The sequence below is a fragment of the Phocoena sinus genome, chromosome 6 (assembly GCF_008692025.1).
Source record: "Phocoena sinus isolate mPhoSin1 chromosome 6, mPhoSin1.pri, whole genome shotgun sequence".
Taxonomy (NCBI): domain Eukaryota; kingdom Metazoa; phylum Chordata; class Mammalia; order Artiodactyla; family Phocoenidae; genus Phocoena; species Phocoena sinus.
In genome coordinates, this window is record NC_045768.1 from 93,735,507 (window position 1) to 93,749,195 (window position 13,689).

Consider the following 13,689-nt stretch of genomic DNA (forward strand, 5'->3'; position numbering starts at 1 on the left):
CATCTCCCCAGAAGCGGCGGTGCAGGCTGTCTGCCCACACGCAAGTGCCAGGAGGCCAGATCCAGCAGAGCAAAGGGCACCTGTGCATCTCAACACCACGAGCAGGGAGCAGGGTGGCCATTCCCTTCAGATGCCACCAGCGCCTGACACGGTTCTGCCCTCACCTCTGTGCTCCCAGGTGATCCTAGGTATGGGTGCAAACGCCACCGCTGTCCCAAACACCACTGCGAGGGCGGTGAGCAGCCCCCCGACGGGGGCGCACATCCTCATCGGCTGGGGCCACAGTGGGGACTTCAGCAGCAAATGCCCGCGGGCAGGCGAGCCCACAGTGGGTGTCAGGGTGGTCGCTGCTCAGAGCTGCAGGGCAGCCTGGAGCTGGTGGGCGGCGCAAGCCCCGAGGCCCCGCATTTCTCAGCACTCTGGGTGAGGTCGAGCTGCTCTCACCACTGCAAATGTCAAAGGCCACCTGGTTCTTAAACAGCGTGCTTCTCTACAGCCCTCCGAAGAAATCCTGGAAGAAAGTGAAAATGAAGGGTTACGAGTCAGGATGTGTCGTAATAACGCCTGCTTTCTGTTTGCTCAATATCTCCCCACGGCTCTGCTCTCACCACATCCCCAGACACGGACTCTGTCTGCTGAGGAGAAGAGAGTGGTGGAGACACAGAGGGCTTCCTGTGGGGACAGCCCCACACAGACACCGTATCCCAGAGTTACAGGAGTCAGGGCTTCCTGGTCCTCAGGTGGGTCCGGAACGCAGGACAGACACAGGGACCCAGACCAGGGAGACAAATGCCTGCCTGGCTGCCCAGCTTCCTCCCTGTGCGGGTACTGTGTCCAGCTGGTAATGCGATGGGAAGGTAGGGAACAGAACCGGGGTTTCAGTTTCCCTCAGAGACTCTGGCTTCCCAATTCCTGTAATACTCATCGAGGACGACAGCCAGAACTAAAGACCGGAGAGCTGCACGGAGGCTGAAATGTGAGAGTACACACACAGACACACACACACAGGCGTATGTGCAAGCACACACGTATGTACGCATACAGATATGCATGCCTACAGACGCACATGCATACAGACACATACACATGCACGCACACATGTCCTGGTCGTGCAGGAGGAGCTGACCTCCTGCAGGGGACAGGGCCACCCCAATGGCCTCGCTCCTCCAGCCTCACCGCAAAAGTCGGCATGTCATGGAAACTGGTCACGGCCTCTGATCTGTCACTGAGACGAAGCACCTCATGGAAAGAACAGGCCTGTGCTGAACAGAGAAACTGTGGGGCTGGGGGTCCTCAGATCTCCTGGCACCCACGCTCTGCCCCTGCCCCACGACTGCCTGGAGTCCCAGCCTCCCGCCTGCTCAGCCCCGTGCACCATCTGCAAGAGTCCCTGCGGGGAGCTGCAGGGCAGCCCTGCTCCACATCAGTGAATTGGGGCGATTAGGGTTTGCCCCTGACCCAAGGCCCCACCAGGATCCCAGTGAGACTGTGAGATGGGCTCGTTCCCGCCTTCTCTGGGGGAGGTTAAAGCAAAACGTCGGCCTGAACAGAGGCAGGACGCTTGCCAACCACATCTGGGGAATACAATTAAGCTACAGCAGAACCACTGCACTTTGCAGATGTGCTGCCCTGTGGGGCCCACACGGAATCCAAGGGCATGCAACCTGCTCCTCAACTGAGTATCTGCTGCAAAATGGTGAAGCAGCTGCCTCCCCGACACCCCTCTCCCCACCCCCACAGGCCCTGGGAGTCAGCCATGCTCACGTCCTCCTCTGCCTTCCACTCCCACCAAGCCAACCCCCCTCCAGGTCTACCAGTCCTACTGACACCCCCGGGCCCTCCCTCTCTAGAACCTTCCCCTGCACCCACCACCAGGTCAGCATCCTGACCACCATCCCTCAGGACGCCTGAGGGGCAGCCAGCTCCCTTAACTCCCTCTCCAGCCGTCCTCTCCCGGCTCCATCTCCCTGGGGACCCCACAATTTGCCACAGGGCAGCACCTGTGCAGCCACCTGCCCTGCTGCCCTCTGACACATCAGTCCAAACCAAACCTCCCAAGAGGGTCTGGGGAGAAGGTCCGGCTTCCTGTTTACCTGGTTAAGTCACTGCCTCCAGGGAGCCCTCCGTGCTCCTTTCTATTCTGCCTGGGAAGTCACCTCTCACACCCTGGTGTCCTTCTCTGGCCCCCAAAGCCTAGCAGGGAGCACGGCTCACCCTCCACAGTGCTCTGGGGTCCTTTTATTTTATTTATTTTTTTATGTGCGTACAGGCCACATATTTTTTATGTGCGTACGGGCCACTACCACGCCCGCTCCCCTTCACAAAGGAAGGACTCATGGGGGACTTTCACGGTGAGCACTTGCCACTGGGGAGATGCTGGGCAAGGGCCAGACACCAGGGGCCAAGCCTCATCTGCCCGCCCACCTTCCCTGCTCAGGCACCCACTCTGCACCTCCTCCCCCCAGCCGAAGGCTGCCTGGCGGGGCTCCCCATCCACCCAGGATCTGTTCTCCATCCCAACATGCCTATTGGCCCATGAAGTCAGGGAGCACACTGAGTCCATCTTTTCCTCCAGGGATTGGCCCATCCTGGGTGGAGACTGGCACCTCTTTTCGACAAAGGGCCGGATGGGCATTATTTTCAGCTTTTTGATTCCTAGAGCCTCTGTCCCAGCGACTCGAGCCCAGCATGGTAGCTCAAAAGCAACCACAGATGACGTGTGAATGGATGAGCATGGCCGTTTGCCAACGTAACTATTTACAGGATGGGCACTGGGCTGCAGGCCAAGCCCTGCGCTGGGGGCCCAGGGGGACGGCCAGCCCAGACACCCAGTGGCAAAGGCACGATCCATGCTAAACACAACACCGGATGCACCAGGAGGCCAAGGAGGCCGGGAGGGGAAGAAGAGAGAGAGCTGCCTCATGGGGTAGCCGTGAGTGCTCACCCTCTGTGGAGCCAGCTCTTAGAGGCACCCACCGTGTGGGTCAAAGTCACCCTCAGCTGGGGCCCTGGTGGGGACTCTGCTCTCCTGCCCTTAGCAGGGAAGTGAGGTACAAGGTAGTTCCAGAAGCCCAGGCCAGGCGAGGTGTTCCCGATGTGACCCACTCAGCAAGCAACCCCGGAGTGTCCAGTGAACACTAAATACACCACAGCAATCCTACACAGCCACAGGATGCCCAGGCCCTGGTGAGGGCTCTTTGCGTGGATGATGTTACTGGCTCGGGGTGCACGAGACACCCGCCTAGCTCGTTCCCGGGTCCATTTCCGCCACTACCAGTCTAATCGAAGCCGTGCCCACCCCACCCCACCCCCATCCTGACCTCTCCACAGCCTCCCACCCCTTTACCCTGCTTCCGTTCTTGCCGCCTGGGGTAGAGACTGCTGGCTTCCTGTCTCAGCATCCACATCCCTTTATTCTCACTAACAGAATCTTGATTTTACCTAGGATGGCAGTGTGGCCAGCTAACCATGTCTCCCAGCTCACCTGGCAGCAGTTCTGGCCAAAGAACTGTGGACAGGGCTTCCCTGGTGGCGCAGTGGTTGAGAGTCTGCCTGCCGATGCAGAGGACACGGGTTCGCGCCCTGGTCCGGGAAGATCCCACATGGCACGGAGCGGCTAGGCCCATGAGCCATGGCCGCTGAGCTTGCGCGTCCACAGCCTGTGCTCCACAACGGGAGAGGCCACAACAGTGAGAGGCCCGCGTACGGCAAAAAAAAAAAAATAAATAAATAAAAACAAACTGTGGACAGAAGTTATTAGGTAGGAATTCCAGGAAAGCTCTCTAAAGGAGGCTGACTCAGCTAGTGTTGGCATTTTTTTTTTTTTTTGTCTTCAGCCTTTCCTCCTTTTGCTGCCTGGAACTCAAATTTGATGGCTGGAGCTCTGCCAGCCACCTTGTGAACATGAAGATAAGAGTCTCATTCTGAGAACAGCCAAGTGGAAATCCAGAAGAACTGGGGACCCTCACAACATACTGGAGACTTTACACCTGCTTTCTTCTGCCTAGACTTGATAATAAATTATTAATCTCTTTAAATTACTGTTTTTTTCAGATCTTTGTTACCAGCAATCAGATACAATTCCAAACAAATACAACCTCCCAGTGACACATTTACCAAACAGCAGCAGCAGACAGAATAATGTTTTTAATGTAAATCAGAGCATATCATTTCCCTATGTGAAACATTTCTCACTCAGATTAAACCCAAGCACACAACCTTGGTTGACCTTCTATCCAGCCTCTCCTGTTTCATGTTCCCTCCACCTTTCTGTCCCAGCCATTTCTGGACGTGCGGAGCCTGGCCCATCTGCTAGGCTGTCTTCCCACTGCTTGGCAAAGCAATTCAGAACATTTCCAAATGTGTCTGTACCAGAGATCATGTGTGTAAATCCCACGGCACAGTCTTATTAATTTACCAAAGAAGACTTTCTCTCTGTATGATTGATCAGTGACTGGCAGTGCCTCCCCAAAGCTTCTCTGCTCCGAGCTCCCAAACAGGTAAGGTTTCTAGGAATGCTCCAAATCAGGGCAGGGAGAAGCTCAGTGGCTGCCGGGGTCAGAGCGGAGTGAGGGGTGAACAGGCAGAGCTCAGAGGATTTCTACCACTCTGGAGTGAGACGTTGATGTGGAGGAGGGGACAAGATATATGGAAACTCTATGTACTTTCTGCTCAATGTCACTATGACTCTAAAACTGCTCTCAAATAGAAAGTTTATTTAAAAAACCCCACCACACACCAGCACAGAGAGGTCTTTCCTGAGCACAAAAGGAGCACGTGTGAGGCCCTGTCCCAGTGTGCCCACAGCCTGGGGTGCCCTTCTGGCTGCGGGGCACAGATGTGAGGCCCACTGGGATGTTTCATTTCCCCTCAAACATCAGCATGGAGCCCAGTCTCTGTTGGAGGGAAATGGTTTGCAAGGATCCAATGGCAAGAACAAATTCCTACTTCAGTCACTGACAGAAGTCACTCCTCTGGGACATCCCATGACACGCACTGCAACCAGGCTTAGAACCCAGATGTGGGAGATGGGAGAATCCCTCTTTGGAAACTGATGCCCAGAACACAGAGATTTATCTCAACTCCCTCCTCATACCCAGTAAAATTCTGACACCCTAAAAGGACATAAACCCATACGGATAAAAATGGGGAGAGGGTGATAGCCCATGCGGACGTTAACAAACCTGAGAAACTAGAAAGAAAACAGGTGAGCAAAAGCAGTGGTGTACTGGCAAACCTTAACAACTGGCTCTCCAAGGGGGCAGGGTGCCCTGCTTCGTAGTGTATGCCGATCCCTGGGGTGCAAATGCTGCTTTCAAGCTTCCAACATGATGTCACTGAACACAGAGGCAGGACGAGATGCACGGTAGCACACCAGTGCACGGTAATTCCACCACACAGATACAACAGGCGTGTGGCCTCAAGAGCAGGTAATAGTACAGGAAATAGTACAATGCACGGCAAGCAGTGGGTTTTGAGTATGTTTACCTTCACTTGTATTTTTAATACAATTTATTTAAGTCCACATAATTTAGTGTTTGATAATGGCTGTGTTCAGTAGCACACCGCTGCTAGTAATTAATTGCCGTTGTGGACAAACAGAGCTGAAACTGGAGGCTGTGAGAGGAGAAGTCACAAAGAAACCTGAGAAAATGAAAGTGACCTTAGAAATTAAAATCTCGATTAAGGCAACAAAATGTTCAGCTGAAGGATTGGCAGATAAAATTGAGGAGGTTTCCTAATAGTTGAACAATGTGACAGAGAAAAACAAAGGGAGAGAAAAGAGAAGAAAGCTAGAAGATGGATTCAGGAGACCCATGTCTAACTGACAGGAGTTCCAGAAAAGAGTGAGAATACAAGAAGTTACCAGAGAAATAATAACAAGAAAATGTCCAAAATAAAAACCCCACAGGTTTATAGAATGGAAGAGCCCAGCAGTGCAGTGAATGAAGAAAGGCTGCAATAGAGCCCTGGGAGACAAAGGGGGAGATTCTGAAAGCTTCCAGAGAGAAAACGGGCTCCAGACACTGACCTCTCAAGAGCCACGCCAACAGCTAGGAGGCAGCACAATGCCTTTAAAGTCTCAAAGAAGGAGGACTGCTCATGCAGACTCTCAAATCAAACCCAATTATCAGTCACCTGAGTGTAGCACAGAAACATGTCCCAAGCATGAAAGTTCTTAGAACTTCCACCTCCCTTACATCCTTTCTCAGAAAGCTACTGAAGGACTCACGCCACCAAAACAAGGGAGCTGTATCCCTGGTCTTCCTGAGAAGGAAGAAGAGCTGGGGGACAAGAGACAAGGTGTGCTCTGTGGAGAAGGGGTGCAGGGGGCAGGAGACAGAGGCCGAGAGGGTGCAGGAAAGTTCGTGCAGAGTTACCGTGCGTTTGTGCACTGAAATATGAGGGGAGCCTGAGGATGAGTAACACATTCATAGATAAAAAATGAAGCACACACACTCAAAATGAAGCAGTTACTAACCCCAGAGAAAGCAAAAGTGAAACTTGAAAGGAAATGTGATCAAAGCATACTTATTATGGCCCAGCTTTGAGCAATACTGACATGGCACCAGTAACAAAAACCGTGGAGCAATGTCACTGGGAGGGTGGGGGAACAGTGAGTGAAGGAGGACGTCAGAGAGCCCCCATCCTCACCTTCCATGGTAATACAGGATCTAAAAGAGCAAATGCAGGAAATATCTGTACAAGCACTTTGAAGGAATATTACCCAAAATGGCTAAAACAGTCGCAGCTCACTGTCTCAGGGACAAAGCGACAAGACCGGAGCTCCTGTTTTCTCTCATAAGCTGTATAGTAATTATTTCAAGTTAAAATCATGCGCATTAATTGCTCTGATAAAAGCTAATTAAATTTTTTTAAAGAAATCAATGCTTTGATTCTTTGTAGCCTGGAAGACAGCAGTTCAGTGGGTGGAGAAGCAGGGGACACGGCCCCCTGCAGGCAGCCGTCCCAAGGACCAGGCAGAGCAAGATGTGCTTATGCAGCCACACTGGGGTTCATACATTTTTGCAGAAATAGGATTATTCACCAAGCGGCAGAAGTGCCCTGAGCAGCAGAACAGGAGTTAGTGTAAAATGAAGCTTCGACAGTGCCCAGCAACGGGACCTGGCCTCCCGTCCCTTCACTCGCCACAGATCACCCCCCAACCCCACTCTCTGCATTTGCTGCTCCCTCCTCCAGAACATTCTGCGACACCCCCCGCCCCGCTTCCCCACCCAGGAGTTCCTGGTGGCTGGCTCCTTCCCACATGCACCCTGGCCCCAAGGCCACCTCCATCCTCCTCCTGCTTTATTTTCTTCATAGCAGGAGTAGGGACTTAATGCTCAACGATGTGGTCCCTTCTAGGGCCGGCAGAACCAGAGGAAATACAAACATCTCAGTTAGAAGACTAAGGCCAGAGCTGGAGAGAACCAAGGTGAGGCCCCAGTGGCAGAAAGTTTCGCACACATCATAGCCAGAATGAACAGAAATTTAGAACGGATTCACAGCTCCAGGACAGGCTGAGCTGCCTTAACAAATGGGCCCAGTGAGGCTTCCCTGGTGGCGCAGTGGTTGAGAGTCCGCCTGCCGATGCAGGGGACACGGGTTCGTGCCCTGGTCTGGGAAGATCCCACATGCCATGGAGTGGCTAGGCCCGTGAGCCATGGCCGCTGAGCCTGCGCGTCCGGAGCCTGTGCTCCGCAACGGGAGAGGCCACAACAGTGAGAGGCCCACGTACCGAAAAAAAAAAAAAGATGGACAAACAAATGGGCCCAGTGAATTTCAGCGGAGGCGGGTGGAAGGGCCAGTCTCTCTCCTTCCGGGACCTGCAGGAATGACCACTGTGCACACGGGCTGCTCACACTGGTTTAGGTGAGAAGGGAAAACATTCTTCTTAATTGCCTTGAGCCTGTACCAACCCAGACACTGTCGTTACGGAGCAGGGCGGGTGCTGAACTAGCCAGGGGGCCACTCACTCCCAGCCATTCCCAGGCCCACCCTGCCCACGGCGGCCTGAGGACGGGTACGAGTTCTTTCTGCAGAAGTTTCCCAGCATGGACTTCCCTCATCCAGCTCTCAACTGTCTTTACCTCATCAGCAGGCGCCAGACTCCCGATGGCCTCAATGATATCCTGCGTCTCGTCCCCAGATGGTCTTTAAAAAAATCCACAAGAATAGCCAAAGGTCAGGAGGGTCCATGCCACACACAGTCGACTCCTCTCTGGGGAAGGGGTGTGAGGGATGCATGTTTTGCTTTATGACATTGGAAGGGTTTGATGTTTGTCCTTTTTCAATAAGCATGCATAGTTCCGTATAATTTAAAAGTGCTAAGCAAAGCACACAGCACACTCACACAGACACACAGCCACGGTGCACTCAACCGGGAACACTGGCTCGGCGATCGCTGTTGCATTAAGAATCGAAGCCTTAAATGTTCAAATGGAAACAACTGGACAAAGCGCCCACCCTCTGGCTTTCATGGGCACTTCTGCTGGGAGCCAAGTGTCAGGAGTGTGCATTTGGCCTCCCCCATATGAAAGTGTCACAGTGAGACAGGAGCCCATTAGAAAGACAGGGTCATACAATGTCACACTCGTTACCTACACGTAATTGTGCTGGTTCAGGAGGAGTGCATGACCCCACTTTAAATGTCAGGAGAATGGAACCCAGAGGGGTCTCTGAACCCGGCACTCAGGGGCCTGTCAGTGCCTGTCATGCGGCAGCTTCCCACCCAAGCAACCCTGAATCAAGTCAGGGGGTTGGGGCAGAGAAAACAGGGTAAGGGCTATTTTATGAAACCGTACACACATCTGTGTATGTACGCTTGTGTGTATACATACGTGTATTGTGTACCTGTGCACGTACACACGTATACGTGTGCACCTTTAAGTGTATATCGGAGTATATGTGTGCACGTATGCATCGCTGCGTGACCTGTATATGCGTGCATTCATGCATGTATGTGTACACGTGTCATTTGTATACATGTATCTATGTATATGCGTGTTCATCCATGCATGCACACACCTATAGGTGTGTGCATGTGCATCTGTGTCTGTTCATGCTTGCCTGTGTGTATGTGTACATGTGTGTATGTGCATGCCCATGCAGTGTGTGTGCTCTCTGTGGCAGCACAGAAATCCCGATCTAGCACTGCATTCCTAGATGTGACCGGTGACGAAAGGCTAGGGTCCTTTAAGGCAGGAACCATGGGCCGAGGGTACTGTCTGGGGTCTGTCACGCCTACCCACACCTCCTTGGCTTCCCTTTCTGGGACCAGCTGTCTGTAGGGTCACAGAGGGGACACCACTCACTACCCCATGTAAGGCATCAATGCTGGCATCAACAACAGGATGCTAAACCAATGTTCAAAGTGTCTCCACTGGCATCCCCTGGAAACCCATGAAAGGGGAGCTCAGGTGACAGCTGTGGACAACTACTGGGGGAGCCTGTTGACGCTTCTTGTCTATGGGGTTTGCCCAGACAGGGCAGGTGAAGCCCCACTTACCCTCTAGGCCCTGTGGCCAGGACAGCGGAAGACACACAGCTAAATATACCTTCCCTTCCCAGCCAGGAGCAGAGAACACGAGAGCCACCCTAAGACCATGCCCTGCCAGTGCTGGTGCCAGGCCCAGTGTCCCCATCCCCAGGCTGTCCCCCACCCTAGGCTCCCCTACCCTACCCCAGTCATCAGCCCTGCCCCCAGGCTGCACCCCACCCTCAGCTCCTCTCCCTACACAATCCCCCAGCCCCAGCCCCAGGTTGTGCTCCCCCCCCACTCCCCTCCCCACCCTCAGTGCTCTCCTCCCCCACCCCTGGCTGTGGTGCTGATGTCACCACCTTGCCAAATGGCCTTGCCCTCTCAGGAATCAGGAACAGGTTTCAGAAGCTCTCTGTGTCACACACACAACAAACAGTTTTTTGGTGGTGCTGGGCAAACTGGACAGCTACATGTAAAAGTATGAGATTAGATCACTCCCTAACACCATACACAAAAATAAGCTCAAAATGGATTAAAGACCTAAATGTAAGGCCAGAAACTATCAAACTCTTAGAGGAAAACATAGGCAGGACACTCTATGACATAAATCACAGCAAGGTCCTTTTTGACCCACCTCCTAGAGAAATGGAAATAAAAACAAAAATAAACAAATGGGACCTAATGAAACTTAAAAGCTTTTGCGCAGCAAAGGAAACCATAAAGAAGACCAAAAGACAACCCTCAGAATGGGAGAAAATATTTGCAAATGAAGCAACTGACAAAGGATTAATCTCCAAAATTTATAAGCAGCTCATGCAGCTTAATAACAAAAAAACAAACAACCCAATCCAAAAATGGGCAGAAGACCTAAATAGACATTTCTCCAAAGAAGATATACAGACTGCCAACAAACACATGAAAGATGCTCAACATCATTAATCATTAGAGAAATGCAAATCAAAACTACAATGAGATATCATCTCATACCAGTCAGAATGGCCATCATCAAAAAATCTAGAAACAATAAATGCTGGAGAGGGTGTGGAGAAAAGGGAACCCTCTTACACTGTTGGTGGGAATGTAAATTGATACAGCCACTGTGGAGAACAGTATGGAGGTTCCTTAAAAAACTACAAATAGAACTACCATATGACCCAGCAATCCCACTACTGGGCATATACCCTGAGAAAACCATAATTCAAAAAGAGTCATGTACCAAAATGTTCATTGTAGCTCTATTTACAATAGCCCAGAGAAGGAAACAACCTAAATGCCCATCATTGGATGAATGGATAAAGAAGATGTGGCACATATATACAATGGAATATTACTCAGCCATAAAAAGAAACGAAATTGAGCTATTTGTAATGAGGTGGATAGACCTAGAGTCTGTCATACAGAGTGAAGTAAGTCAGAAAGAGAGAGACAAATACCATATGCTAACACATATATATGGAATTTAAGAAAAAAAAAATGTCATGAAAAACCTAGGGATGAAACAGGAATAAAGACACAGACTTACTAGAGAATGGACTTGAGGCTATGGGGAGGGGGAAGGGTAAACTGTGACAAAGCAAGAGAGAGGCATGGACATATATACACTACCAAACGTAAGGTAGATAGCTAGTGGGAAGCAGCTGCATAGCACAGGGAGATCAGCTCGGTGCTTTATGATCGCCTGGAGGGGTGGGATAGGGAGGGTGGGAGGGAGGGAGACGCAAGCGGGAAGAGATATGGGAACATATGTATATGTATAACTGATTCATTTTGTTGTGAAGCTGAAACTAACATACCATTGTAAAGCAATTATACTCCAATACAGATGTTAAAATGAAAAAAAAAAAACAGTTTTTTGTTTCAACTTCAGTTTCCCCAGGACTTAGAATGGATCCCAGGAGCCAGGCTCAGCCTTAGAGCTGAGTCCAGCTGGACGCTCCCTGCTGCCCCAATGGAAAAGCGTTCAGGACACCGGCTTTCCTCTCCAGCCGCCCCGCAGGGGCAAACAAGCTGGTCAGGATGTCCCGACACACCTTAACCCTCGTTCTCTCACCTAAACCCAGGCACGTGTGTGTCACAAATGTGCCGATGGAAGCCAGGAAGGAGAAAAAGGGCGGCAGGGTGACAGATGTACATACCAACCAATTAATCAGCAGTGATGATGCTGAGAAGGGCATACGCAGGGCAGGTGCAGGGCAGCGGGGACCCTGAAGCACAAAGGCCAGAGGAGGGAGGGATCACACCACCTTGTGTGACATCATTCTACCCTTCACAGTCACACTGTCTCTTTGGAGGGCATGTGGCACCCTCGCATAGCGTGTGCATGTGTCTCTGAGCCCGGACAGCTTAGCACCAAGGAATACAAAATAACCTTCCTCCCTTGGCCTGATTCTTCCTGTCGGCCCACCCCCAGGGAGGAATATCTGTTGTCCAGGGGTTGCTGGCGTAGTAGGGAGCTCAGCTCCAGATGTGCCCCCAGGCTTGTTTCCCAAGGGCTGGAGGACACCGTGTGCACCAGGAGATATTTTAAATGTCACTAAAACTGGTGCTTCAATCCCCAGTTTGACCTGTACAGAGAGCAAACTTAGATAAATGATACTGTTGAAAAGTTCTGCCTTAACTGGAATTTATTTGCATTCTTTTTTTTTTTTTTTTTTTTTGCGGTATGCGGGCGTCTCACTGCTGTGGCCTCTCCCATTGTGGAGCACAGGCTCCAGACGCACAGGCTCAGCGGCCATGGCTCACGGGCCCAGCCGCTCTGCGGCATGTGGGATCTTCCCAGACCGGGTCACGAATCCGTGTCCCCTGCATCGGCAGGCGGACTCTCAACCACTGCGCAACCAGCAAAGCCCTATTTGCATTCTTAATTTTCTCCTTACCTTATAAAACTCTCCTACCTTCCAAAGTAACTCCAAGGGTGCTTAATAAAGAAATAAAGTAATAAAGAAATGTAAATTAAAATAAAATACCTAATTATCCCCCACGAGACAGAGAAATTTAAGATTGCTGCTAGGGGTGCTGGTGAAGGGTTGGAGGATTTCTGAAGGCGATTCTGAATTTCCAAATGGCTCCTACTTCCTAGCTAGTCTTGGGCAGCTATCCTATGGACCAGCCCAGTGTGCAGAGCCATGTGGACGAGGACAGCCCACGAGGGCACCTGGAGGGATGTGCCTCCACCGGCGGGCCTAGTTAGCAGACATGTGCAAGACACTGAAGAAGCTAGGCAGGAACCACCAGGAAGCACACAGCACCCTGACCACATGGAAGGGCAAGGGCAGAACAGCAGGCCAAGATGACCCATGTGTGTCCAGGGAGGAGGTGCCAGTCCACATACACATACGCACACACACACACAGATGCACACATGGACACAGACACACATGGATACAGACACACATGGACACACACACAGAGACACACAGGCGCACATATAGACACACATGGACACAGACATACATCCAACTGTTAACAGTGATTATCTCTGGGGAGGGAGAACAGCCAGGGAACTCACTTTTTAATGTTTGTTTTTAAAACAGTGAATAATGTTTATAATGCTTTGTAAAAAATTAATACATTAAAAATGTATGTCTCCTCTACACTAGACTCAAGTCAGTGAACAAATATTACATCCAGCACATCAACCTGTGCACTGGTATGTAATGTTCCACAACCCAGCCCATTTCTTGGTGTCTATTCTTGCCATTTTATTTTTTTGCCCTTTTGCACTTACACAGAAATGAGAAGGGGCTTCTTCTCCTGCCTGCTTTTTATGACCACAAGGTAAAAGTAACAGAAGTCTATTCTTGCCATTTCTTTGCCCTTTTTGCATTTACATAAAAATGAGAAGTGGCTTCTTTTCCTGCATATACTTCATGCTTTTTATGACCGCAAGGTAAAAGTGAGAGTCCACCCTCTTAGACTTTTACATTGGAATTCTCTAACAACTCAATATAGTACTGAACAGAAGAAACCACCCTTGTTTTCAATTACCTTATGTCCAAAGATTCCAAAATATTTCTTTAAAATAAAGTGTTCAGCAAACAAAATCCAAAGACATGATCTAGGGGAAAAAAACTAGGAAAAAAACACTTGTAACATAAATGCCAGGGACTGGAATTCCTAATAAGTGCAGTGATCTAATAAACTACAGAAAGAAAAGACCTAATAAACTACAGAGCCCTGGCCAAACAAAGCAGGTAATTAAAAATGTT

At 50.7% G+C, this 13,689-nt stretch overlaps 1 protein-coding gene across 4 annotated transcripts in view; it reads right to left on the reverse strand.

Moving 5' to 3' along the window:
* The window catches only part of SEMA4D (semaphorin 4D), a 106,402-nt gene that overhangs the window by 23,332 nt on the left and 69,381 nt on the right, over positions 1-13,689 (reverse strand). For all 4 annotated transcript variants that reach the window (XM_032634078.1, XM_032634081.1, XM_032634080.1 and 1 more), the window contains exon 3: positions 165-511. In XM_032634078.1, coding sequence (XP_032489969.1) covers positions 165-270 — 106 coding nt within the window. In that variant the 5' untranslated portion in view covers positions 271-511. The remainder of the gene's footprint in view (positions 1-164; positions 512-13,689) is intronic.